Source organism: Gregarina niphandrodes, assembly GCF_000223845.1.
Source record: "Gregarina niphandrodes unplaced genomic scaffold scaffold00049, whole genome shotgun sequence".
Classification (NCBI taxonomy): domain Eukaryota; phylum Apicomplexa; class Conoidasida; order Eugregarinorida; family Gregarinidae; genus Gregarina; species Gregarina niphandrodes.
In genome coordinates this window covers 14,412-40,053 of record NW_011645816.1, presented here as the reverse complement: position 1 = coordinate 40,053, position 25,642 = coordinate 14,412, and the positions used below count along the sequence as shown (strand labels likewise).

General features: G+C 54.1%; 6 protein-coding genes across 6 annotated transcripts; 2 read left to right on the top strand and 4 right to left on the bottom strand.

The window, feature by feature from the left end:
* Positions 1–2,993: 2,993 nt before the first annotated feature.
* Positions 2,994–3,884, bottom strand: GNI_160730 (hypothetical protein; the record flags this gene model as incomplete). The annotated part of the gene is made up of 1 exon (XM_011134731.1): positions 2,994–3,884. The coding sequence occupies one exon, from the start codon at positions 3,882–3,884 to the stop codon at positions 2,994–2,996; it is 891 nt and encodes a 296-aa protein (XP_011133033.1).
* A 3,262-nt stretch (positions 3,885–7,146) lies between these two features.
* On the bottom strand, positions 7,147–7,848 carry GNI_160720 (hypothetical protein; the record flags this gene model as incomplete). Its single annotated transcript, XM_011134730.1, has 1 exon — positions 7,147–7,848. The coding sequence occupies one exon, from the start codon at positions 7,846–7,848 to the stop codon at positions 7,147–7,149; it is 702 nt and encodes a 233-aa protein (XP_011133032.1).
* Positions 7,849–8,553: 705 nt separating this feature from the next.
* On the bottom strand, positions 8,554–9,825 carry GNI_160710 (hypothetical protein; the record flags this gene model as incomplete). The annotated part of the gene is made up of 1 exon (XM_011134729.1): positions 8,554–9,825. One exon carries the CDS (start codon positions 9,823–9,825, stop codon positions 8,554–8,556), a length of 1,272 nt encoding a protein of 423 aa, XP_011133031.1.
* A 563-nt stretch (positions 9,826–10,388) lies between these two features.
* On the top strand, positions 10,389–19,448 carry GNI_160700 (putative transmembrane protein; the record flags this gene model as incomplete). The annotated part of the gene is made up of 1 exon (XM_011134728.1): positions 10,389–19,448. The coding sequence occupies one exon, from the start codon at positions 10,389–10,391 to the stop codon at positions 19,446–19,448; it is 9,060 nt and encodes a 3,019-aa protein (XP_011133030.1).
* Positions 19,449–19,659: 211 nt separating this feature from the next.
* On the top strand, positions 19,660–21,201 carry GNI_160690 (AAA family ATPase; the record flags this gene model as incomplete). The annotated part of the gene is made up of 1 exon (XM_011134727.1): positions 19,660–21,201. The coding sequence occupies one exon, from the start codon at positions 19,660–19,662 to the stop codon at positions 21,199–21,201; it is 1,542 nt and encodes a 513-aa protein (XP_011133029.1).
* A 65-nt stretch (positions 21,202–21,266) lies between these two features.
* Positions 21,267–25,485, bottom strand: GNI_160680 (Spc97/Spc98 family protein; the record flags this gene model as incomplete). The annotated part of the gene is made up of 5 exons (XM_011134726.1): positions 21,267–21,480; positions 21,740–21,813; positions 21,935–24,376; positions 24,665–24,998; positions 25,073–25,485. The coding sequence occupies 5 exons, from the start codon at positions 25,483–25,485 to the stop codon at positions 21,267–21,269; spliced, it is 3,477 nt and encodes a 1,158-aa protein (XP_011133028.1).
* Between the last annotated feature and the right edge of the window lie 157 nt (positions 25,486–25,642).

Here is a 25,642-nt window from a genome sequence, read left to right as displayed (position 1 = left end):
CGCGGGAACCGCAACTGCACCTCCTGCTCATCCGGCACAGCCGGGTCCGGCACACCCGGGTCCGGCATACCCCGGTCTGGCATACCCAGGTCCGGCACACCCGGCTCTGGCATACGTAGTCTCGCCTCCACCGACTCCCGCTCCGGTCCCATCACTAACACGGACACACAGACGCTCGCACGATAGCGACAAACGCCACCTTCCAGACTCCGCATTTTTTTTGATCAACCCATGGCCCCCCATCTGCCAGTGGTTGAGCTGTCTGGGAGTTGGTTGTGACTCGAGGGCCGAACGGAGTGCCAAGGCGTAGAGCGTTTGCTCCATACAAAAATAACTCTACTGACGGCCTACTCTCGGCCCGACACCACACTTCTCCCCGAGTCTCACCATAGACCCGGCACATGTCGACAGAGCAATGACGAGGCGCCTCACCGCGCCAAGGACTCGCCTCGCGGCAACCAGTCGGGAACTGCACTCACTCGTCCGCTCGCTCCGCCCGTATCCCCTCAGGCACTCTCCGGACGAGGTTGGATCCGGCCCCTCCAGGCCTTCCTAACCTCCCCGGCGCGGTCGCTTGGGCCAAGCACACAGCTGGCCGTCGCCTCCCGACCCCGTTCCTCTGCACACTCGGCAGTCCAGTAGCTGTCACCAACCGTTGTGACCCAAGGCTGGCGGCATACCCTGAGGGTTCAGTCCGTGCTCACAACACCCCTGCCTGGTTGCGCCACCGTCCGTGTCACTGCCATTCGCACCACCCATGAGTAATTACACTGCTACCACATAAAGCATGTCTTGTGGCAAAAATGGCCTGCTGGAACCCACAAATCTCTTCGGCTTGTGTTTGGGACGTTACTAATCGAGGTCGGATACGTCGAAAATCGAGGTCGAAACTGTGGCCCGACTTGGGGCGAAGCCGTGTACTGGGAAAAGTTCCCGTCGGGTGCGGTTCTGGATGTTCTGCCACGCCTGGCTCCTGAACCGTGTCGGGGGGAGGACCTCTTGTGGATCCAAAGCCGGGGGCACTCTTTCGGGGACTGCCATATCCAAACCCGCTTCGGGCATGTCCAGAACAACGTCAACTCTCTCCAGGGCCCACGGCAACACCGCCAGGCAGGAGGCCGAGGAAACGCACCGGACGGCCGCAACGAAGCTTCGCATCACGAATATTTTTACGCCCCCTGTCGGCGAAGCACCCACCCGTACCACGCGCGTGCGTTGCGCTTTGAATCCACGACACACGCGTGCGTTGCGATTTGAACCCACGACCCTCGGCTCATGACCCATTCATCAACGGTGTCAGTGGTTGCAATACTGAGTGCGGACATTCTCGCTACGCTCTGTTGGTTTTTTTCCCCCCGAAATGTCTCTGCTGCACAGCCTACTTCCTTCACTACTCATCCCGTTAACCATCCCGTTAACGACCCTGACTCTTCCGCCCCCTACAATCAATCATTATGACACAGACCTGCGTTCCAGTTGATTCGGGTCTGTATCCGCTTGTGGAAAAAACCTAAACCGAAAACACGCTCCCGATAGGGCTGGTTACCCAACGACATCTCATATTTACAACATTCTGTGAACCCATGACCTTCGGCGCACCCCCCTTCGGGCCGGCTCACGATCCCCTTTGGTTCACGACCCTTCGGATCGTTAATTGAGGCGTGAGGTTCACGAGGCGCTATTATTCGTGGACGGCCATGTCGGAGTCGGAGCCGTAACCCGAGTCAGGGCGATCGTCCATTCCTGCGACCACCCGTCGTGCGTGGTGCGCGAGGTTGTCCCTCCAGGTGTCGAGGTGGTTCAAGCCGAGGTGGTTCGCGTTGAGGAACTCCCGCATCACGCCTAAGCCGCCCTCCACGATTCGCTCCACCAGCTCAGCTTCCTCCCTGACCTGTGCATCCTGGAGCCATCCGCCGGGAAGCCCCCGTAACCCCTCAGCCACGGCGTCATCCAAGGCTCTCTCAATGACATCCAAGGCTCGGTCAAGGGCGGCGCCCGCATCGTCCGAAAGCCCCAACTCCTCCTGCCAACTTGGCAACACTGCCAACCAGAGATCTGCCGAAACAGATCGAGAGCCGCCAACCACACTTCGCAGCAAAGATTTTTTCCCGCCCGACTGCGTGGAGTGGGCTCGGTATCGGGGCTTTGGTCTGTCAGGATACGGGTCGAGCTACCTGCGAGGTTGGAGTCGGACGTTCCTTTGTGGCTCATAGTGTCAGTGATTTTCCCTTAAGAATCCCTCTCTTTTTAGATCCATTGTCGGTACCGGCCAGCCGGGTATAATCCAAATCCTCGGAGACGCACTGTGACACTTCACCCTGTCGACAAAGCTTTCTTGAGCTCGAGACTTCTTCTCCCGGACCGTTATGCCGGTCTGGCCGACGACGTGTCCGAGGTATTTCACTTCATACCTGAACCATTCGCTCTTGTCCAAGCGCAAGTAGAAACCGGTGTTCCTGCACCGTGCCAGGGAGAGCTTGACCCGCTACGGTAAACTGTCGAGGCAATTTCTGTTGAGACGTCGAGGAGCCCCCGCGCGCCGTTGGAGGGAAGTGGTTAAAGTCCAGAGTGGCGTGAAAGCCCCCCCGGCGGGTGCTTCCCTGGGAGATGAGGCGGGGTTAGACCCGGCTGCGATGCAGTGAGTGGAGTCAACTCTACCGCTTGCTGCCGCGTAGCGAGTTCCCGACGGGATGGCGCGCCCAAGAGTTTGTGAGTGTTGTCTCTAAGAGGTGTGCCGCCGGCCGCATGCCAGCAAGCAGCCCGAGTGACGACATCGAGAGCGCCGAAGGCGCAGTTGACGTCGACGTCAAATGCGGAGTGGGCCGTCTTTTTCTCCTCTTGAACTGCCGCCACTCTATCCAAATTTCCTGCCGATGCTGGCTGCCGTGCTGCAACATCGTGCTCCAGGGCGCGTCTCGCAGCATTCTGGTGCTTTGTCAGTCAGGATGGTTATGTGAAAAAAACCGCGGGTTCGAACCCACGCCCTCGCGTCTTTAGTGGCGGTCGGCCGGGTAGTGGCGGTCGGCCGGGTCGATGGCATCATCGAAACCTTCATCTTCGAATCCTTCTTGGTCAGCGCCTTCTAGGTCAAGGTCTTGGATGCTGGGACAGGAGCCGTACGCCGAGTCGGCCCGGCTGGGGCCCATGATGATCTGGAAGGCACGTCGGGCTAGTGCGAACTGGTCAGGAACTGATAGCCGACCGACGGCGGGTAGCTCGCCCAGCAGCCCTGCCTGGTTCACGGCGTGCTCAGCCAGGCCGGTCAAAAGGTCGAAGTGACGCCGATCGAAGAACCCGTGTACACGACCCGGTTCAATTCGCACGCGGTTCGTGACTTCCGCTAAGAACTCGGGCCGTCCACCCGGTATGACCGCCGCAGTGGCTCGCTCCAGCATCCGGAAGCGCGCCGCCTCTTCGTCATCCAGCTCGGCCACGCGCCACTGCGGGAACCGGAACCGGTACCGGGGCCGGGCTGGCTCTGCCACGTCGGCATCAACCACGTTGCCACCAACCACGTTGGCACCAAACGACGGGAACCGGAACCGGTACCGGGGCTGGACTGGCTCTGCCACGTCGGCATCAACCACGTTGGCATCCGCCACATTAGCATCCGCCGCGTTGGCATCCGCCACGTTGGCTATTCGCAGCTGTCGGAACCGCGCGGCGCGTGCGTCCTCGTCGTCCAGGGCTGCTGCCTCAAACTGCCGGAACGATGCCTCGCCGTCCAAGGCTGCCTCACGCCACTCTCGGGACGCCGGCCCACGAGACCGCGCCGGTTCCGCCACGTCGGCATCCGCCACGCGCGACAACCCCAATGGAAATAGAGGGGTCGCAAGGCAGAGACTCGCGGAAAAGCACGGAACGCCGCAGGGTAGACTTCGCATTAATTAATTCTCACGCCGTGACTTTTTTAGCCACGCATTAAGTCTCACGCCGTTATTTTTTAGCCACGCAAAGACCATCTCTCTCCTAAGGGAGGAAGCAGCCACCTACGAAGCAATGTGCCACCTTCGCAGCGCTCTGGTCTCCAGCGAAGGCGACCCATGCAGGTGTGTTCTCTACGGGTATCTAGTCCGGAGCAGTTAGTTCTATGACGTAAACCGCGACCGTGCGCCTTGAATCCACGACCTTCGGCTCACGGCCCTTCCCCGCAAGCGTTATCTTCGGCTCAGGGCCCTATCCCCCAGGCGTTATCTTCGCCGTCTGGGACTCGCCAAGAAACATACTTGGGCACGGCTTTTCATCGCAATTCTCAGGCCATATTTTGGAGTGACTGTTGTTATCTCTTCTTGGCATTTTGGTCCCCTGGTGCGCCGATGCGTTGCGCTCCGAGCTTTAGCGGAAATTACAGTATTGTCGTCTCCGTCTCTCTCTACAGTCTACTCGCTCTCCTTTTGGACCACATCCCTATGCTACTAGCAAGAGCCCATCTGACCTTCCGACCAACTCCCACTGTACTATTCTCCGGACCCCTCTCTCTCTTTAGTCTTCGACCCTGGGCGTCACGCCCCCGAACCACTGACATCGTCTTAAACCTTTCTTTCTCTTGTTTATATTGGTCGTTGTGCACTTGCTCTACCGATTCAGCACACCACCGGCCATTGGCGGCGGGAAGTTCGTAGCTTTCCGCGGCTCAAAGGTAGTTGGACCTATCCGCCCGTAAATGTAGAGAAGAGTGTTTCCGTAACGAGTGATCGGTGCAGGGTTGCGTGTGAGGGATAGACGGCCAGCGTGGAACGGCTTGGCAGCTGTGAGTGGTTTCGTGAGAGGTTGTTCGAAGTGTCGGTGGATGTGTGTCAAGAAATACCGGCTCGCAGACGAGATGCCGTACTGTAGTGAGTGCTGAATGGAAGGCAGCATTAGAGGAATGCGCGACTTCTTTTGTGTGTGTCAACCAAACCTTTTTGTACGCGTTGACTTGACACCGGCATCTCGTCTGCGAGCCGGTATTTCTTGACACACATCCACCGGTTTACGGACATTGCCTCTTCCCCGGAATGTTGAGTCGCCGGAGCTAACTTGTGTGATCGGCGGCGATGGTCCTATCTGTAGAGAAGTTCCCACAGGTTTTTGTTCATCCACAGACTCAGCGAACATGAGCAAGACACTGAATAGCTTGTCAATCTGGGGTCCGGGATACCATCAAGGTGACGGTAGCGTGCGCGAGGCTGATTACCCGATGTGGAGCTGCATTTCGGGGTCTGAGTGTTGCCAACTTGATTTCGTGTTCGAAAGCCCGCGCTTCTAGATCGCTCAGGGGGAACCATATGAGTTCTCCGGGCAAGTGCGGGTTTCGCCGCGTTGCTTAAGGCCTGCAATGCGGCCCGTGACAGTCGTACCTGCAAATTCAAGTACTGATTTGCATGGCGGACGTTCTCGGGTAGGAGCCATTCCAGGAAGCATGCCGCTCAAATCACTGCACATAGAGGGGAGCAGCCTAGTGGTGAGGGCATGACGCTACTGTTCCAGGGCCGTGAGGGCTGTAAATGGGTGATTGTCCGTTATCACAATTGCCTGGTGCCCATCTCGTCACAAACAAATGTACCACCGCATCCGTTGTGAAAATGCCACTATCATGTGGCATGGTCGATAATGACCAAGATTCAACTGCATTTGGACCCGTCCTTGTGCATGACTACAGGGTCCATGTTGACCACTTCTCCCAGTACCAAACAATTCAGAGTCCTAGAAGGGTAACGGTTTGTATGTGGTGCCCCATGCAGTAGATTGAGAGCTGCAGGTCTACATTCTGGTAGTACAAATATTGCACCGGTGAGCTTATGAAACCATCCTTAATCAGACTTCTCCAGTGTGTTAGTTCCGCTGCGGAAGGTTTGGCATTATCCTCGTTGATCGCCATCCACCCCGGAAGGTAGTGCTGCCACCAAAGTCTGGGTCCTGGCGAGGAAGCAGAGAGGCTTTTTGGTGCCGCAATTGGGAGTGGCTATGCGTTCCTTAGTAAGACCAAAACGAAGCTGGTCCGGGATCCGGGCAGGAGCAAACGAACTTCCGTGTCCCCGCCACTTATCTCAACGGATAGTGCCATAGGAGCATCTGTGGTCGCGTCGGGAGCGGAGGTCTTGGGGCGAAGTTCGGTCCCCAGAATGTCGAATGCACCCTGAACCGCGTTGCTTTTAGCGAAGGCACCCTGCGTGATGCTGAGTCCCTTTCGCTTCTGTTCGATTCGGGGCCGGAATGCCGGCACGCAAGACAATCTTCTTGCAGGCTGCGGCCTGTTCAGCCACACTCGGTACAGGTGCTACGTCGCTCGGCTACATTGGTTCCTTTTGTGTCGCTGCTGTTCGCAAGATAGACAGGCCCCTTTTGGCAAAGAAGGTGGTATTTACTATCCCTGGAAAGGCCACGGGCCCCGAGGTTTTGGGCGGCAAGAATGTGGAACGCCGCAAACGGCGTGCGTTGTGTACCAGTCCTCTTGGACCCAATCGGCGCTGGCATCTAAGCACCCGGCGATGTCCACGGAACCCCGAATTGACGAATCGAGTCCGGAATTCACTCCCTCGAACATCGGCTCGTGCTCGGTGAGATGAGCGTTGCTAGGTTCACCCACCAGCATTTCCCCAGCGTACCGTTAGCTCCCGCCATCTCGTCCACCCACGGTCCCGGGTACATCCTTGATAGGCAGCGGCACCTGGATAGCCCAAGTTCCGCAAGAAAGCGAATCGCGGCCGCTGACAGGCCCAGGGTTGCTGGCCCGAATCAACTCCCAGCGAGCTGCATCAATGGGTCATTAGGGCGGAAATCGACTCTGTTCTGGCCCCCAGCATCCGCGCCCACTCGACAGGCACAACTTCAAGCAAAAGCCCAAGCTCAGCATCCGCCATGGGAGGGAGTGGATATTCGTGCGGCGCAACCGCCATTAAGGGAGAGGAGAAATCTGCGTTTTGAGCGTCACCAATTGGACTTCTCATCGCGACTTTTTTTTGGCCCCCCGTGTTTTTCTGTTCCGTAATTCTTCCCGCCACTGGCAAAGAACTCCGCGTGGGTTTGTTGGGCTCTCCGCCAGCGCGAGAGGCCTCGTAAGAAGGAGGGAGATTTCTTTGGGTTGAGATGAACAAATTAAATGACAGTCAAACAAGATACAGATATCGAGAGGGATCGGTACCGGTGGGGATCGGTACCACTGACTCATTCACTCCAGGCATCATCCTCTGCGGGCGCATACTCTGTTGTTGTGCCCGATTCCAGGCTGCGGCACAGTTGAGCCAGGAAGTCGCCGATTGCGGACCCGCTATCAGCCTTTTCCTGGGCCGCCTCCTCGTGCTCGGGCGAACTTAATTCCTCGTCCTGGGCGAGTTGGTCGTCCTGGGCGAGTTGGTCGTCCTGGGCGAATTGGTCGTCCTGGGCGAATCGGTCGTCCTGGGCGAATCGGTCGTCCTGGGCGAATTGGTCGTCCTGGGCGAATTGGTCGTCCTGGGCGAATTGGTCGTCCTGGTCGTCTTCGGGTTCCAGGTCCTGGGCGAGGTCGGCGAGGCGGTACCGCAGTTCCTCTTCGGCATCTAGGTCGATGTTGGAGCCGTAGGCAGAGTCATCGAGGAGTTCGGCATTGCCGAGGAGATCGTCAACGATTTGGATGAAGTCCAGGAGGCCTGCGATCGCCGCGACCTCCTCCTCCGCTCGCACTAACTCGGCGTCGATCGCCTCGGCAACCTCCCGCATGGCCTCAGCGAAACGGGCGGGATCGAATAGCACGTCATCTGGCCCCGGGTCTGCGGCCAAGTCATCCGGCATCATGTCCAACGGAAGCGTGTCTTCCGGTAACGGCGCACCCAGCACCGCCAGGTAAGCCGCTGTCCGACTGCAGCCAACTCCTCCGACCAAATTGCGCATTCCTAAAGCAGAAACACGTGCGCGGGATCGGTAGGGGGACTAGAAAGTGGGAGGGTCTTAAGCTGCTCGAGTGTCACCCCAAGCTGCTAGGGTGTTACCCAGGATGTTAACAACCATAGGAGGTCCGACGAAGTCTTCCCGTTATGGCTAGTGTTCTTGTCAGTGTTGTTATCAGTGTTGTTACCGAGAGCGTACTTTTTTTGTCCCCTCCTTGTTACGCTAGGGACGGGCGAAGCTCGTCCCGCAACCTTTTTCGGGTAACGGACTCCGGAATGGCACCTCTGCTGCCGGGAAGTGAGCGGGCCGTCCCGTGCGGGTGGCAACACGCCGGCCTTGAGAGGAGCGCGTCTCGCACTTTCACGCAGTCACTCTGAAAGTCTTTCAACTAGACTATCCGTCTGGGCTGCCTGTCAAACTACTCCTAAGGGCCTTATGGTAGAACCTTAGTCAGGGCCGGTGGCCAAGTCAGGGCCGGTGGCCAGGTCAGTGCCGTGCCGACGGTCGGGCAGGCCAGGGCCGTTGATCCAACCAAGCCCTTGGTGGGGGCCTACGTTCCGTGTTGGACGGCAGTGGGGAGTCGGTTCCGGCAGTGGGTAGAGGGGGTTGTTGGTCCTCGAGCGTACTACGGGCGGTGTTCGGGTACCATCGAAGGACGGGTTGATAGGTAGAAAAAATCATTGATGACAGTCTCCGTCTACACGGCCGCTATGCTGCTCCAGGTTGGTGGTTTGCGAAGACCGCGGCATAAGCGTTTTTCTCGATAAGTTCCTTGATGGGTGCCGGTCGAGAGCGAGCGAGGAAGTTGGCGAGAAGAAGGACCTGGGAGCGCAACACGCCGGGCGTCTTTCCGGCAGCCTGACACCATTTGAATAAGTCTGCTACTGTTTGAACCTGCTCGAATTGCATCAGAAGCTTGCGATCATGAAGCATGGCCTCCCACACGTCCCCCAGTACGGACACCTCGTCCAGGTCGACCCCCTCTGGCTCGCTCTCAGCCCCTTTTGCGCATACCAGCCCGGGCCCGAATCCAGCCGATGTCGAACGGACGGTTTCCAACCCGACGGTCTTGATCCAGTCTAACAACTCGCGGTGCAGGTCCTCTCCGTCCGACGAACAACTCAATTCGGAAACCAGGCTCTCGGTCCCTATGCTCCTCATACCGTCGCTGCAACGAACTCTCAAAGGTGAATCGGTCTCGACCAACCTCTCCGGGGCCGGATCCCCCGCAGCGATGCAGTCATTAGCGCTGCTGTCGGGAGTCGTGGCGTCGGTGGCCTTGTTCTCCAGGGTCTTAGTATCTTTAGGGGTGTTGTCGCGAGGGAAGATGTAGATTAGACGAGGTTTCTGGGGCTTGGGCAGTTCTAGGGCCTTGATGCGGACCAGGACGGGGTCACCCTCCCGAGCGGGCAGGCGGGCGCGTCTGGCAGAGACTCTGGGTACGAAGGAGAAGGCGGAGAAATCGCGATGACGGACATCTCTCAGGTCCAGTGACATCGGCCGTTGCGGTCGCTGCACTGTGCGCACTCGCCTGCGCACGGTGGGTGCGTCCGTAATAAGTGCCCGCACAGGGTGCGCACGGGCAACGCGCGCGTCCGCGGTGCGCGCGATCAAGGAACGTACACTCGCCTCAGGGCCGAGGGACGGCATCACGTCCGAGTCGTAGGCATTTAATTCCGCCTCGGTGTCGATAAAAGTCCCCGCCACGGACAGGTCGCTCGTGCTCGCGCCGGTGCTCACGTCGAGGCGGCTGAAGCCGAGGCTCACGCTCGAGTCGGCGAGACTCATGTTAGTATAATCCTCCAACACCGCCGGGTCCAGCCACCTCTTCTCATCCGACAAGTCCAACAGACTACCACTCAACCCGAAGCCGTCGCCCAAATCGAACGCGTCCAGGTCGTCGGCTTCCGGGCTGCCGACCGACGACACAAGACACGTAACTACTGGCACGGAGGTGGAATTTGCGACTAAACTCTTCATGAACTAATTCTGACTAACTCTTCTGACTACCTGTGGAGCTAACTCTTCTCGAATCAACGTTTAAACTCGAATCAACGAACGGAACTTTGCTGAAGATGTTTACGTGAGTACCAGCGGCCAGCAAATGTGGTGTGCGGCGGTCGTGGTGAGAGCCAAAAGCGGTTCATTGACTTACGCTTGAAAAGTTTGTGCTTTTTTTGGGGTATTTTTTTTGGCATGTTTTATCAAGTGGGTCAGGACAACAAGCGGCGGAAGAAGCCGGTGCCGAACGGTTCGAATGCGGTAGGTACGGCAGGTGGAACAGAGTGTTTGGTTAGAGGCATCGTGTGGGGTTGACGAAAGCGGAAGGGCATTCGCGCGAAACGTCTTCACGCGGGAAAGAGGTACACGTCTTGTCGAATTCGCGGCCGTTGGACTCGCAGTTGGAGGCACTGCTGCCGGACACGGTTGTGCGTGCAACGGACGTGGTTGCTCCGGTATCTCGGTCGGCATCGGAAATAAAGCGGGACCAGTTGTTCGGACCCAGTCGGGCGGCACCCGAACGAAGGATGTACCATCGACGTATGGTACGCACAAGTGCGCTGCTGCCGAAAGACGCCACAGACGTCGAGCTGCACTCGTTCAGCTCGTTCGAGTCAGACTCGGAGGCAGCCTCGGCCGAACACGCCCCACCTCCCAAAGAAGAGAACACCGAACTTACGCTCTTGCTTACCCACAAGATCCAAACTCAGAAACCGAGCAAACAGGTCATCGGCCAGCAGGCTCTGCGCGAAGGTCAGTTCCTCAAAGACCACACAGAAGCTGTCGGTGGCAGCTTCAAAGTCGTCACGAATGTGCGACGTTGCGACGGCGTTGCAACTACCCGTCTCGTCCACCGCGTGCCATGGACCACCCTCGTCTCCTGGACTATCCTCACCCTCTCCGTCTCCTACGCACTCCTGCGGTTCGCCGCCTCCCAAGTCCGCCGCGAAACCCACTATCTCGCGCCCGGGCATCACTTGGACTCGAACCACCGGCTCGCGGATTCTGAACCAATAACAAACTACAACGGGCACATCGTGGACCCCAGCGTGCACCTGGAGATACAGGGATGCAACGTCCATGTCCACCCCCTGGAACGTGCCGAGGTGCCTTTTCTCGAACTTAAATCCTGGTCATTCCTCCTCGAAAATGAACCGCAAATCACCAAAAGCCGAGACGGGCATGAAATCTCAGTCGTAGTCAAGGCCAAAGCCGTCAGCCGTTTCTGGCAATGCTCTATCAACATCTACATGCCGCCCGTCGCACCCGCATCCTCAGCTAATCCGCTTTGGGACAATTCCACATCCGACACCCTCGGAGCCACTGCGCTCGGAGTCACAGCGCTCGGAGCCACTGCGTCAGGACAGAAAAGCGGTCATCGCTATGGTCTAAACAAGTTGGTGATCAAGGAACGGGCCTCGCGCTCATTCGTTTCGATTGTGGTCGAGGGCGTGGTCGTTGACGCGTTGGACCTGCGTTCGACCCACTCCGAGGTGTTTGTACGTCACTCGCAAATCCGCGACCTGAGCATAGGCGTCTATGACGGCCTGGTCATGGTGCAGGGCTGGGAGGGCACTGTGGGTCGCATCGAGTCCACCGTAGCGCCGGTATATGTCCGCTCGGGTGTGCCGTTTGAGGTTTCCACGTCCGAGAACGTGCTGGAGCGCGCAATTGTCTACACAACTGGCGCCATGTCCATCACGTACGGGGGCGCAGACCCGGAAAACACTTTTGATCCGGGTCTTCATGACGTCTCCATCTCGCTGGACGTACCTCTGTCAGACGCGCTGCCATCGCTAGTGACTTTGGCAACCAAGGGCGAGGCCCCATTCTACCTTACCATGGACCGGACAGCTGTCATGGACGGGACAGCTGTCAAGGACGGGGCGGCTGTCCAGGACAGGATAGCCCCGTCGGAAGGCACGTATCGGTCTTGGGTGGGTCGCGAACAGGCGAAGGCGATTCGGCTGACGGCATATTCGGAGCACAAGTTGAAGAGTCTGCGTGGTTGGTGGGAGGGGGACCCGCAGCAGCCGTGGCGCGTAGTAATTCCGTCGCTGAACGAGTTGGTGTTTGACGCGGAACACGTGGCGCCGAGTGGGTCGTGGGAATATTTGAGTTCATCAGCGTTATTGAAGAACCGGTTTGTGCACACGGTAGCGTCGTTGGGAATGCTGAAGGCACGGTACCTCTCGGTTCCGGTGCACGTGACGGGTTTGACGTGCGCAGCAGCGCGCAATTTGGGTAAAGACTTTGCGGTGTCGTTCGACGGCGACGGGGATGGAACAGCGGACGAGGAGATGGAGATTGCGTCGCGGCCTCGAAGTGGAAAAACCGATGAGGAGACGGGTGCAGAATTCTCTGCGAAGAGTGTTGTCTCTCGCTGGAGTTGGTCGTCGACTGACGACTTGGAAAGGTGGGGTCGCTTTCTGGACGAAGTGGAGCCGCCGCGGCATTGTGCGCGGGAGCTGCAGATGGCGGAGTTTCTGGCGGTGCATCGCGCACTTGAAAGTGTGGACAAGGTACGGAGCCTGTCTGCGATGATTATTTGGCACAGCCGAATTCCCTTCGAAACGCGTTTGCGTTTCAGCACATCCGCGGGCAGCATTAGGATGAGCCAAACCGGATTCAAAGACCACCTTACCTACACGGTTTCGTCCTTCATGAGTGGGCTGCTTGCCCTCGCTTTTATGTTGATAATATTTCGGCGAATTTTCGAAGGCGTTTCGAGCCAAATTTACAAGTACCTGCTGGAAAAAGAATATTTTGAGAAGGCACAATCCTACCGCCTGGAGTGGGAAAGTGCCATCACTCGCCATCTGCAGTGGGTGATCAATGCGTACCCAGTGCACCGGCCGAACCCCGCCGTGGTGCTCTTCTGGGCACATCGTACCGATTCCCATGCGGAGAGTTTCTCTCGTTTCGTGGTGATTTGCGAACCCGTGCACACACGCACGGGTGGTGGTCTCCGTGGTCAGGGGAAGGGAGACGCGCAGTCGGCGACGGCGTACGTGTACATCACAAGTAGCGCGTTGAAGAAGAGCGAGAACATGCAGTCAGTGGAGCTACCAGTGGAGTTCCCTCCGAAAAGGCACGCCGCTTCCTACAACATTGACACAAGGCAGAGGTGGGCATTTAACTCGCGACTGACGTACCGCTTTAAAATCCGGGCATTGGACGCTGCATCTCGATGCGTGGACGAAAGTTCTTGGAGTGCTGAATTCACCATCCCGAGAACAATGCTTCCTGATGACTTGGAGCCCTATATGATCCGCTCACTCTTTCCCACAACCGTCTCTAGTTGGAAATTATTCTGGAAGAAGTGTGTCGACGTGCATCAAATCGAGCCGCTCTGTGTTAATATCCAGGCCATCCGTATTAAGCCCTCTACCAGCTCTACCATCTCGACTGCCACACGGCTGCACATCTTTTGGGTCGAGGATCGAGCTCAGTCGATTTCCAGAATCGTAAAACATAACTCGTTCAGCAAGAAGGGGGACCGGGCGGGCAGAGACCGCGTTACCGGCAGAGACAGACGGGCCAAAAGGGGCAGCCCTGGTGACCAAGACAGAAAGACGTTTGTGAGCGCTGTCGACCCCGTTTCCTTTCTAGAATTTGCGTTCCACAAAAGCGGCGTCGCCGAACACGACTTAGCTCCGACGGCCACCCTAACCCCAACCACAGCAGCCTTGACCCCGACGTCGGCAGCCTTGGCCCCTACGGGCGTGGTGCTACAGATTGAAGGCGAGATGCGGCTTTACTACACGAGCATGATCCAGAAAACAATTGGTTTCGAGTTGATCGACATAGACTCGCACGTGTGTCTAGCCAACGGACAGACTCGGTTGTTTCTCGAAGGTCGGGACCTAGCTGAGGGCTCGGTGTCCCTGCTGACGAACAAAGGCACTCAATGGGGCTCTGTTCGGTTCCACGTGGATCCCCGTCCCTTTCGTTTGTACCGAACGCCGTTTAGACCGGTTCTGCCGCTGGGAGCGAAGTTGCAACAACAAGCCAAACATACATCCGAAAAAACCGGCCAGACTAACGGTGTCGGGGCGGCCGAAAACGCTGAAGGATTTACAAACGTGTTTCCGGGCATGATTCTATGCGAAGGTCAAGATTACGAGTTGCACTGGAACGCGGGGAATGTGCCCTGGAGTCGGTTCAACGTTTATGTTTGCTTTTTGTCGCCGCTAGGTGCGTCGGAGGTTCCGGGCACGGAAGCGTACGGATACTTTGGCGGACGGTATGTGGGCGATTCTTTGACCGCGGACGAGTTGTCCCGCATAAAAGCGTTCGAATTGCCTGCGGATTTTTACTTCAAGGCGGTGCGGAGGGTTGCCAACAACGTCAGCAACCTCGGCCGGTACCATTGGGTGCCGGAAATCGAGATAACGACCCCCAGTAGTGTGTGCAAACTCGTGATTACGTTGTCGACCAACTTTACTCCGACAACGGAAGAAAAGTACTTCCAATCGAACTTGTTCCATATAATACGACCCATGTTACTGTCAGAACTGGAGTATTCTTATGCCTCCTTCTGCCGCATACATAACCTGCCCATTTCCGAGAACCTGACGCGATCGCAAATAAACAATGAGGCCATTGAAACATTAACCTGCAACCTACGCGTTTGCACCGGTCTTCGTCGTCCACTGCCTTTCGAAATAGACGCAGACGCGGACCGGCGGACATACAAACGTGCGAGCGCGCAAGACAATCGCGTGTCCGCGGATCGTATACCAGCTGTCCCCGCTAACCCCGGCCCCTGGGATGACCCAGATTGTCTGGGAATCCATACGAACTCGTACATCATCACACCTGGTCAGGTTATCATAACGGGGTCTACTAAATTAGTGTTGACTGACGAAGATCAGGACCAGGGTGGTGGGATCAAGTACCAAATCTTCAAAGCGGAAGCGAAAAGAGTGCAAATTGTATGCGGCATCAAACTGAACCCAGACGTATACTGGTGGGTGGAGAGCGAAGATGTCTACTACCTCTCTGTCAACTCCCTCCCAGGCCTTGGCACCCTTAGTTCGTTGTTAGATAAAGGAATGCCGAAATGCATCAACTTGATGTCGTCGACCCTGCATCGCATTTCTGATTACTACCGTAATAAGAAACGACTAGCAAAACGGGCCGGTCGTAACGAAACAAAAGGTGAAACAAAAGGTCGTGCGAAGGTGGGTCGTGAAAATACGACTGCGGGTCAGATGACGGTAAAACCTACTACCTTAAAATCTACAACCGCAAGAAAGAAAATGCCACTGCAACAACCCATCAATCTACGTGTGCAAAGGTACATACTATTCCGCATATGGCCGATGGTTTGGGGGTCGGTTATTAACATTGTGTCTTTGGTAGTATTTCAGTTCGTAGGTGTTCAATTGGTTGGGGTGTCGGTTGTATACAATATCCTGTATACGGAATTGTTAACTTACCCGCATTTGGATACGGACTCCCAGTATTTGTCTGACTTGGCGTTTTTACGTTCTCATGCAGTGTCCAAGAAATCGCTTATATTTCATGCTAGCTTCCGACATGCGTTTCCTTTCTTTATGTTGATTGCGGTATTTATTCACTCAATATTGAGGTTATTGTTCCGCAGTTTAGCGAACCAGGGTAAGTCTTGGATCTTTCCAATAGCGAGATACCACCTTGCAATGTTTGCCGGGTACATGTTGCTGATTCACTCGATTATTCCGTACGCTGTCTGCTGGTTCATTGTGGCGGTCTTATTGAACCCGGACACCTGGCTGCCACCGGCGATGTTGGTGGCGGTGTCCCTGGGTACGTTACATGTGATTTACAGTCGGTATGCACACGCGCGTGCGTACGTTCACACCATGCTACGAAACAAACACGATGCGGTGCAGGCAATGATGTTCGACGCGTACTTCAGTCAAGCCAGTGGCGGGGTCGGGGCGAGCGCGGGGGGTAAGGTACAAATTGCGTTGCAAATGTCGAGACAATACGCGGCTAGCTTGGGCAACGGTGCCTGCGAAGCGGGCATGGCCACAACGCTGCAGTGGCAATCAGTCGTCAAGTGGAAGTACAGCAAGACGGTACCGTCTACCTCGGTCGGCTTCTACTTCAACGACGTAGGCAAAGCCTGCGGCATCGCTGAAGAGCCTAACTTAACGTTCGGCTGCCGATTCGCAGACTGCAATGAATATGACGCGAATAAGCCGCTTTTCGAAGCCATGCTCGCCGGCGGCGAAGCCGTCATGCTCGCTGACGCAGTCGTTTTTGGTCCGCGACTTGGATTTAAACGCGAAACGCCGCCGATTCCCGACAGCCACTACAGCGCAGCCATCGTTGCCGTCCCACAGTTCCCCCGATCCAGTCTGGTCCCGTTCGAGTTTAAGGTCGATGTCGTCTTCCAAGTCTTCGATAAAGACCGCGACGGGCGACTTAACGAACTCGAGTTCCATCTCTGGGCTCTGGTCACCCGCAAACCCTTGGTCACTGACGTCCCAGACTGGAGCGACCTTGTCCACCGAATCAACATGCAATACCGCCTCAACGGTAACCCCATGGACGGCTTCGGTGAACAAGACATTCTGTCTTTCTACGTTGAAGTAGGCGGCGAAAAAATGCTCAATGCTGATTACAACCAACTAGTTAACATTGACCCCGTCTCCCAAATTTCGCTGCAAGACTTCTCCGGCAAAGACCTGTCGGGCTTATCAATGTGCGGTATTGACGAGCTCATGCTCCTTTCCGAGGACGTCGCCGACAGTCGTACTGACGATCGCGCCGGCGGACGTCACGACGGACGAGGCCGTGTAGCGGATGACCACCTGAATTTGTGGAGGGAAATATACACTTCAGTAACCAGGAACCAGACGGAGATCTTGCTCAAGGATATAACCGAGGAGAATACCGTTGCTAAAAATATTTTCCTCACACAACTGTCTTTGCTAGGCCCCACGCTCGGCATGACGACCTTGATTACTTGCCACAACCCCAGCGTCAAACCGGACTATAGTCCAGAGGAAACATACCATTGGACACGCGTGTTATCTTTGGCATATGAGGACACGTTCATCAAAATCGCTCAGGCCACTGTCGTAGAGCATGAAAAGCTGTTCCAGCATGAACTAGAGAAGATAGAGGCATGGTATGATATGGATTATTACACCGAAATTGGTCGGAAAATAGCAATAATTTTGTCCTACGGCATGGAAATTGATCCAGAACGATTGTTGAGTTCGTTTCACGGCTTTGTGTCTAAATGCTTGCCCTGTAGAACCAGTAGCGTAGCCTACAAAGTGGGACAGCGTCGCTACGGGGATAGTGAGTTTGCGGAGAGATGTACCTTGACAGCAGCTTTAGTCAAAGATTACTACTTCGCACCCGTCACACAATTGTTAGTCGATATTGGATTCCTTATTGACGTGGAATACTACGTGGTAAAAAATCCTTTGATGCCTGAAATGCTACCGGCCAGGTTGTGTTTGCCGTTGAACAAGAATCTGCTGGATCTGTTTGGTAAGTTGAACAAATCCAAGATTTGCGATTCTCTTAAAATTCAGAAGCTGCCTGGAGACTCTCTTGAGGCGTCAATTCGGAATTTGCTTATCGATTCTGACGCTCTATACAGATTAATTATTCATGATTATTTTACTTTGCCTACTGCGATATTTTTACTCAATTTGCTTGGTATAGATATTTGCACTGTAACCCTGCCGTATGACCCAAGAGACTTACCGGCGGGGAACAATAAAGGTGCGCCTGGCGGTTACTATGCTGTAAGGAAGAAAATACCGAAGCGTGCTGACATAATTAATGATCCCGAAGCATTCCACCTGATCCAGTACCTTGCTTATTATGGGCCGTCCAATGACCCATTTTATCGTGACCAGCTGCGGTTCATACATCAATCGCCGTTTGCTGATTTAACCGAGGAAGAATTGACGGACTTGGGTATAGAAAAGGACGAACTACCGAACCCGGAAAGCATTGATGCATATTACAAACAAGACCATATCGAATTGATAGACGAAAAAAGTGTCATTACCTGTTACTACAACAATCTGGATAAAATTAAGGACGTAATCTTCAAGTTGAGCGACGGTACCGGGTTTATTCAACGCGATCTTGCTGATGAGTTTGTGCGGCAGCTAACCAAGTCCAATTTGCACCTGAATGGAGCAAAGGCGTTTCTGAGGTCCCTGGGTCTGGGCGATGACAGCTCTCTGTCCACTGCACTAGACTGGAGCATGTTGGATCGGCAGAACACTTGGAATCATTTTGTGAACAAAGTGTTTTACAAAATTACGGCGAAGAGTTCTAGACACGGTTTCGCAGCGCGGAAAGACCTTCCGATGATCGTGAAGACCTTGGAAAAGTATTTAAGTGGAGATAAGAATTCATCGAACATGTTTGCCAATGTGCGCATAACGCAGGATATTTTACATAATGTTCTAATTCAGTTAGGAATCAGTCATGACCGGCGCGATACGAGTGTGTACTGGAGTTTGATTTGTTCTGAGTTGAACAAAGAAGAACAATCGACCTTATCAGCGTTACAAGCGGCGACATCATTGAGTCGAATCATTTTTCAGCCAGTTTCTGCGAACGGTTCCAAGTATGTGGGAGCGTCTTTGGCGGACATTCATCGGTTTGTGGGTGCTTTGCCGTTTTTTGCCTTTGAGTCTGTGTTGCGCGCCATGGGGTTAGAGATGGCTTTGGAGCATCAGCGGCAGATTTGGGAGTTGATTCCGAAGACGAAGTTGGACTTGGATTGGTGCGACGCGCAGGTCCGTTCAGAAACCAAGTCGTCGTCGGCCGCGCCGGAGTTTGACGAAGAGGACGAGGAGGTTTCCGATAAAGCCGGTGTGAAGATTTGCCAAGTAGTGGAGTTGAATGTAGACGATTTTGTTTCCTTTACAGATTTGCGCAAGTATTTAGCGCGTTGTCTGTTAACTGGACTACCCGCTGAAGGCGTCTCGGTCCTGGTGCGTCTATGCTGCGGTCTGGACAAGGAGGTCCTGAAGATCCAAAACATAGTTGAGCGTAACAGACGTCGTCTAACGAAGTTTGGCGTGTTCCCACCCAGCGCAGTAAAACAATTACTCTGTTTGCTGCATGTAGAAGGTATTGACTTAGATACATGGGTCACTCTCATTCGTAACTCAATGTCCCTTAATGTGCCCGCCAAAGAACTGCGGCGCGTCTTCAATCTCATTGATATCAATCAAAATAAATATTTGGAATGCGACGAAGTTATCGTCGGCGTCTCCTATATACGAGACGACGTCCTACCGGCCTACATCATCAGTCTACTCAACCTCACTCCACGACAACAGATCGCACACTGCACAGCTGTCGCCGCCGGCATCGTCCTAGTCGTAGCCTTCCTCTGCTCCGTTACTCCCAGCTTCCTAGGCACCAAAGAATCCGGCCTCTCCACCTCCGTTCAAAATATACTAGCCATCGCCGGCGCAATCGCATTCAAAACCGGTACCGGTAGCCGCGACCCTGCCCTCGAAGAAAAGATACAGTCCTGCTATCCACTCATTTTCGGCGATGATTACAAAGAAAGACAGTTCCGCATCGCAGACGACAAGGCCGCAACCATGGCCGAACACTAGCTCGCTTCAAATTAGCTCGCTACAACCCTCGCTGATTGACTCCGAACTTGAACTAACTCACTGGCGATCTCCAGTCCTGAGCTCGCTTAGACACTCGCTGTCTTTTCTTTGCTCTCCAGACACCCAAATAACCGGAAATATCTTAAAATGCATGGAAAAAATTTACCTGGTAACACTGCATATTCGGCGCAGGATTTTTTAAGCATAAACTATGAAGCCACACGAAAACAACACTGTCAAGCATACCCCACGAGAAAAGGATGTCGAGGGCAACGCTGTCACCGGCGAAATAAAGGAAATATGGACTACTGTATTGAATGCTAGTGTTTTCGAGTATAGCACACGTGTGTGGTCGCGCATAAATCAAGAAGATATATTTTTGACAACATTCTACCAAGTAAACGCAGCGTGGCCCTTCTCTATCAAGGCTCAAGTTGAACAGCGGGGCATTATATTAGCGGTGGAGCGGCCGGCTGGCGGAAACCGAACAAATAAAAGTCGTGCTTGGGCCAGTAAACTGGCGGATGTTGATTTTGGTTCCATTCGCTTCGTTGTTGCCAACAGCTTTGATGTGGTGCCATTAATACAGCCATATATAGTAGATTTCGCAACGGACGTGTACGTATTCTGTCGAGATGATCTTACCCGTATTCGACAAGAGAAACATATTCCCCGGCGAGTCACAGCTTGTTTGTTGATGAGTGAAATGAGTGAGCTGGTAGAACTATATAAGTCGGGCTTCGTATGCTCACCGAACACGCTGCCTGGTGTGTCGGCGGAATCGCCGCAGGGCCCCCTGTCGGACGCGCAGGCCGCTAGGTTCTTGGCGTCGCTGAAGAATCTGGAGCCTGCAGACCAGCTGTCGGCGATGTCTGATGCCCTGCGCACTTTGAGTCTGCCGCGCTTCCCCCCCTTCGCGTTCGAGTCTGGCGCGAGCAACTTCAGCTGCAGACTGCAGGCTGCGGAGCTTCTTGCGGAGTACGGACACTCCGCGATCCATCACCCCGATTACCGGCGGAATTTACACATGGAACTACGTCGTCTGGCTTCCCTCAGCCCGACGGACCCACAGTCCCTGGGCCCACAGTCCCTGGACCGGCCTGGCAGCAACCAGCCACCTTCAGACGGCCAGTCCAGTGACTTGCGGGCGTGCCTGGCCCCGAATTTGACCCCGGAACTCCGCCGCGCCCTTCAGGGACCCCTGTGTCCGATAGTCTTCCCGTTTGTGGTATGCGGTAGTGGTTTTAAGAGTCCTCGGATTCTTCTTTACGAAGCCAGCGCAACTCCCCCCCATCTCTCGCTTGCCCCCCCATCACTAGGGACGTTCTCATTGGAGCCAAAGCTTCCCTCAGAGGCTGGGGTGCATTTACCAAAGAACTGGTTGGACGAGGCGTTTGGCCGCGATCCGCGTCGGTTGTTACTGATTGTGCGTCTCAGCGAGGTCTTCGGACGTCACGTGGGTGAGTCGGAAGCGAATTTGCGCAATACGTTCGGTCTGGCCGAGACGCTCGGTCGCAGATATGAGTCTGTGGTCGTGCTCCTTGAGAATCTAGAGCTCTTCGCTAAACGAGACAATTCTTCCATGCTCGAACGCAACCTTGTTACCAGCCTACTCGTCTCCCTCGATGGCATACAGACCACCAGTGCCCATGTCGGCTACATCGGCATCAGCCGGACACATCCCGCCAACCTTGACGAAGCAATCACCCGACCAGGACGTTTCAACCAGTGGATACCCATCTGCCACGCCTGACGGCCTCATCTCATTGGGCCTCATCTCATTGGGCCTCATCTCATTGGCCCTCTCGAGTTACGAGATTAATGGGCCACGAGACTAACCGATCTGGGATCAATACTCAGGCGGTTGAGTAGAATGCGACTGACGTTATTGTTCACTCTCTTCAGGTACACGATCAAGGCAGATACCACGGAGCGGTAGTCGTGGTCCAGCTTCTCCACTGACGCCAAATGCTCCGCACTGTACAGAGGGCTCTCGTCCTCGTCTTCTTCATATCCAACCATGCCGTAGTCCCTGACAACAGAAATATGTACGACCCCTACCCTGCTCGGCTACTCCCAGCACGAGTGCAACATGAGTGCAACACAAGCGCGAGTTCAACACAAGCGCGAATGCAAGAAGCCAACACATGAGTGGAGCCAACATATGTGCCAACATATGAGTGTAGAATATACATGCTATATGTGTGTTCTCAGATGTGGGTTCTCAGCTATATGTGTGTTCTCAGATGTGTGTTCTCAGCTATATGTGTGTTCTCAGATGTAACTCTTACAGCAACGTGTTCAACTGGAAAGCAAAGTCGTGGGCGAGCTTAAAGAGACCGGCAAAGTGCAGCTGAACAACCGCCTGCAAAAAAGCACGCACGCTTTGGGGAAGGGGTCCTGGGGAAGGGGTCCTAGGGAAGGGATTCTGGGGAAGGGTGGGGTGGGTTACGGATTCTGGGGAAGGGTGGGGTGGGGTGGGTTACGTCGTATAGGAAGAGTCCTTGTGCTATGGCAGCTAGAGAGTCGCTCCAGGTGGTTCTGATGGCGTTGTAGTCCTGTTTTAGACAGTTGGTCATGGGATCATTCTGAGGTCGAATGACGTCGCTGGTGACGTAATCAATTAAGTTCTTGATGGTGGCCATGAAGAGTTCACGAGTGTGAGAAGCAACGATGAGCAAAGGAGCTCTGACGTCGTGGTCAACGCGGCTGATGGAGAGCCATAACTGCTCCATTCGGTTCCGGAGATAGTGCAGAATGAACAGCAAACGGAAGGTGCTTTGTAGCGTGATAAATGCTCGTCTGTCCAGTACCAATAGAGGAACAGGCAGAGGCAGCTTGGGATAGAGGGTAACTTTTTGGAGATTAATCCCGATCTCCGGTAACAGGATGGAGGACTCCTCTCCACGATCACAGGAGTGGTGGCAAGCGAAGTAGTCAAGGATTACACTGTCGACGATCGAGTTGATTGGTACTTGAGTAATGCGCGAAAAATCTGTAGTACTTAACGCTCTGACTGAGCCTTGATACCAATCTCGATCGGTCCCCGACTGGGGCTTATCACTGTCCTGCTTATCATGGTTTTCTCGAGTGCGGGTAGCAATGGAGTGCAGACTCACTGTACTGAAAACGAGTGCCAAAAGCAACCCATGTCTACGATAAGTGCTGGTCAGCTTGGCCTTAGACCAAAATCGTAGCAGTGACCACAAACATTCTGGTCGTGAAGATAACAAGTAGTCATGAATCGGTAGAGTATATAAGTCTTCCAAGATGTCTGCTCTCTCAATAAAAAAGTACTGCTTCAATTCCAACATCACATCTCGGAAATACATCGATGAAGTGTTTCTAAACACACCCAAGGGAGAAACTTTCTTTAAAGGATACAATGGGTCGAGATTCAGGTAAGCCATAATCGAGTCACAAATGGAGCTTCGAAGTACCTCTAACCTGCGAGCGAATTCACTATCACCAATGCGGATGACACCTTTGTCGACTCCGGAGTCCGATTCCGCACCGCCGGATTGCACACCAGGGTTTTTCTCATCGTTACCCTGTTGTGCGACCAACTGTAGCTGTGTCCTCCCATGTTGATCCCCGCCATGTTGTTCTGGGATATTTCCAACGTTCTTGTCGGCTGCACAGTTCTCCCCTTGTGCGCAGCTGTCATTGCGTGCACCATAGTACCTCACCCTCATCAAGTTTAGTACGTTCCGAAGCTTTCCAATTATAAGAAGGGTCTTCAAATACGGCTGGATAAGAGAGCAGGTCTTGCTACCGTCCAGGACGAAAGCATAGTCCCACCATAACCATTGTTGAAGCTCAGTAAGTTCATCAGGTGGCGATTTAAGATCATTAGCCAATCTCTCTGAGAATAATACTTCACCTTTGCTGCGATCTGCATCTTGTGAAAGAGGGGTCAAGACTGGATCGACGGATCCGGCGAGGATTCGATCTACGGACCTGACGGTTTGGTTTAACGGTAGATCGAAACGCGGATTTTTTACAATGAAGAATTCACAATACAGGTCTTCAAGCTCTCCACTGAACAACCAAAGATTAACAAAGCGTTCCAACGGTTGGCATGCTGCTCGCAATAAGTACTGACTGAATTCCGCTCCAAGTTTTGATGCTCCGCTTTCCTTGTGTACTTGTAACACTTGGTCGATGAGGCTTAGTCCTGTATACCCATAGGTCAGAGTTGCTGTGGTTTTAAGGAAGTGTAGTACCTGTCGACTTGAGTTTAAAATTGCATATAGTTTCTGTAGAGAAAGGCTACCATGCTCGTTACAAGATCGGATTTCACACACACCTCTTTCGTATTGAATTAGAATCTGTCGCATCGCATTACCCAAGCATGCATTTGTCGCACTCTCAGGCTCCTCGCTATGCCACTTTACAACCAGTCGAACCGAATTCAGGTCATTCACAATCAGCATTATCTTATCCATCATACCACACAGTGACCTATCCAGATCCAACGTGGAATCGAACGTAGGAGTCACATCTGCCTTGCTCGCCATCTCATACGACCAGTCCTGCAAGCGACTACCCTCTTGCTGAGCCAAAGTTCGATACTCATGAGTAAAATAAGGAACACCACCACCAACGGGATAATGACAAGTCCATCTCTCAAACTCACCCGGGACACCCAACAAACATTCCAATGCGTCTTCTACTAGTAACAACTCCTGAACACCTAACTGCAACACATCTATTTCCATCAGTCCCATGATGGACTCTGGCCGTAATGAACTCTGGCCGTAATGAACTCTGGCCGTAATGAACTCTGGCCGTAATGAATTCTGGCCGTAATGAATTCTGGCCGTAATGAATTCTGGTGGTCGTGATTCACTCACTTTTAATCTGCCGTGGTCGTCGAAAGCCGACTCATAATAAGAAGGGTCGAAGTTTGTGCTGGATTGGAACAACTTCGACAGGGTTGCCTCAACTGAAACAAGAGACCAAATCGATTGCAAACAAGAGAAGGGAATGGAAGGAGACGAGGAGACTGTGACCAATGGGAGTGCCAGGTTGGTTACTAGGCAATGGAACGCAGGCATCTGACGCATAGTGACTTTTCCACCACGGGCGGTTGGTCGGGACGTCCGCCTAACTCAAAGGATACCCGTGAGGTACAAGTGTGTGTTCGTAAAGTGTTCCTGGCGTGTACGTGGGTGTACATGGGTAACCAGTTCCACTGGTGTGTTGTTGCATACTCTGATGAGTATGAAAGTGTATTTGGCGCAAATAGGTTGGCCGATGGGAACATCCAATAGCGTGTGGACCGTGTATCTGTCATTGATTGCGAGCATGTAGCCGGACAAGGACTGGATGTAGACACTATGCTGCGTGGTCAGGGGTTCCCTGCTGGTTATGCAGTCGTGGTTTATGAAGCGCCACATGAGGTGTTGCTCCTCCGAATCGCCCCCACACACGAGGCATACGGCACCTTCAGCACTGACAGTGAGAAAGTATCGGTCTTCGGTGACGTTAGGTGCCATGATCAAGTAGCACGGTTGGTGAAAGGCGACGTCCTTGCCCAGAGCATTGCTATAGCAAAAGGATATCCCCAGTACCTGTGTCCGGTACCTGTGAAGGTGTGTGAATGTGTGTGGGTCGCATACAGATCCGCCGGCATAATTAAGAACTCGGTGTTGTAAGACTCAGGATCAAACCATTGAGTCCTGATAAAGTTGGTCCACGCTTCTTCCGTTTCTTCTTTTCTGCCCTTCCAACACTCTACCTCATGACGTAGTGAACATGACGCGTAAGCCCTGCCGAGGCTAGCCGACTCGTTGAAATAGACGAGCACGCTCTTCCTTGAGCAGTTATCCTGCTCAAGATAAACTACTGAATCGGGGTCGCCTTGCACCAATCTCCGCACGTCGGCTCCGCAACTGATCATGACGTGATCTCCATACTTCACAACGTGTTTCGTGATCGGCCGACCCTCTGTCAAGATTAAACCCGGCTCCTTCCCATCCGCTCTCGCTGCGGTCACGGCTCCCGTTCTAGCTACATACACTAACTCATCCATTTTTTATTCCGAACCACCACCACCAAGCACCACCACCAAGCACCACTCCGAACCACCACACCACCAAGCACCATTCCGAACTACCACTCCCAAATTCCGACTCGCGATCTGTGACCATAAACCGATTTGTGACCAACCAACCGGTGAGCGCAGATTC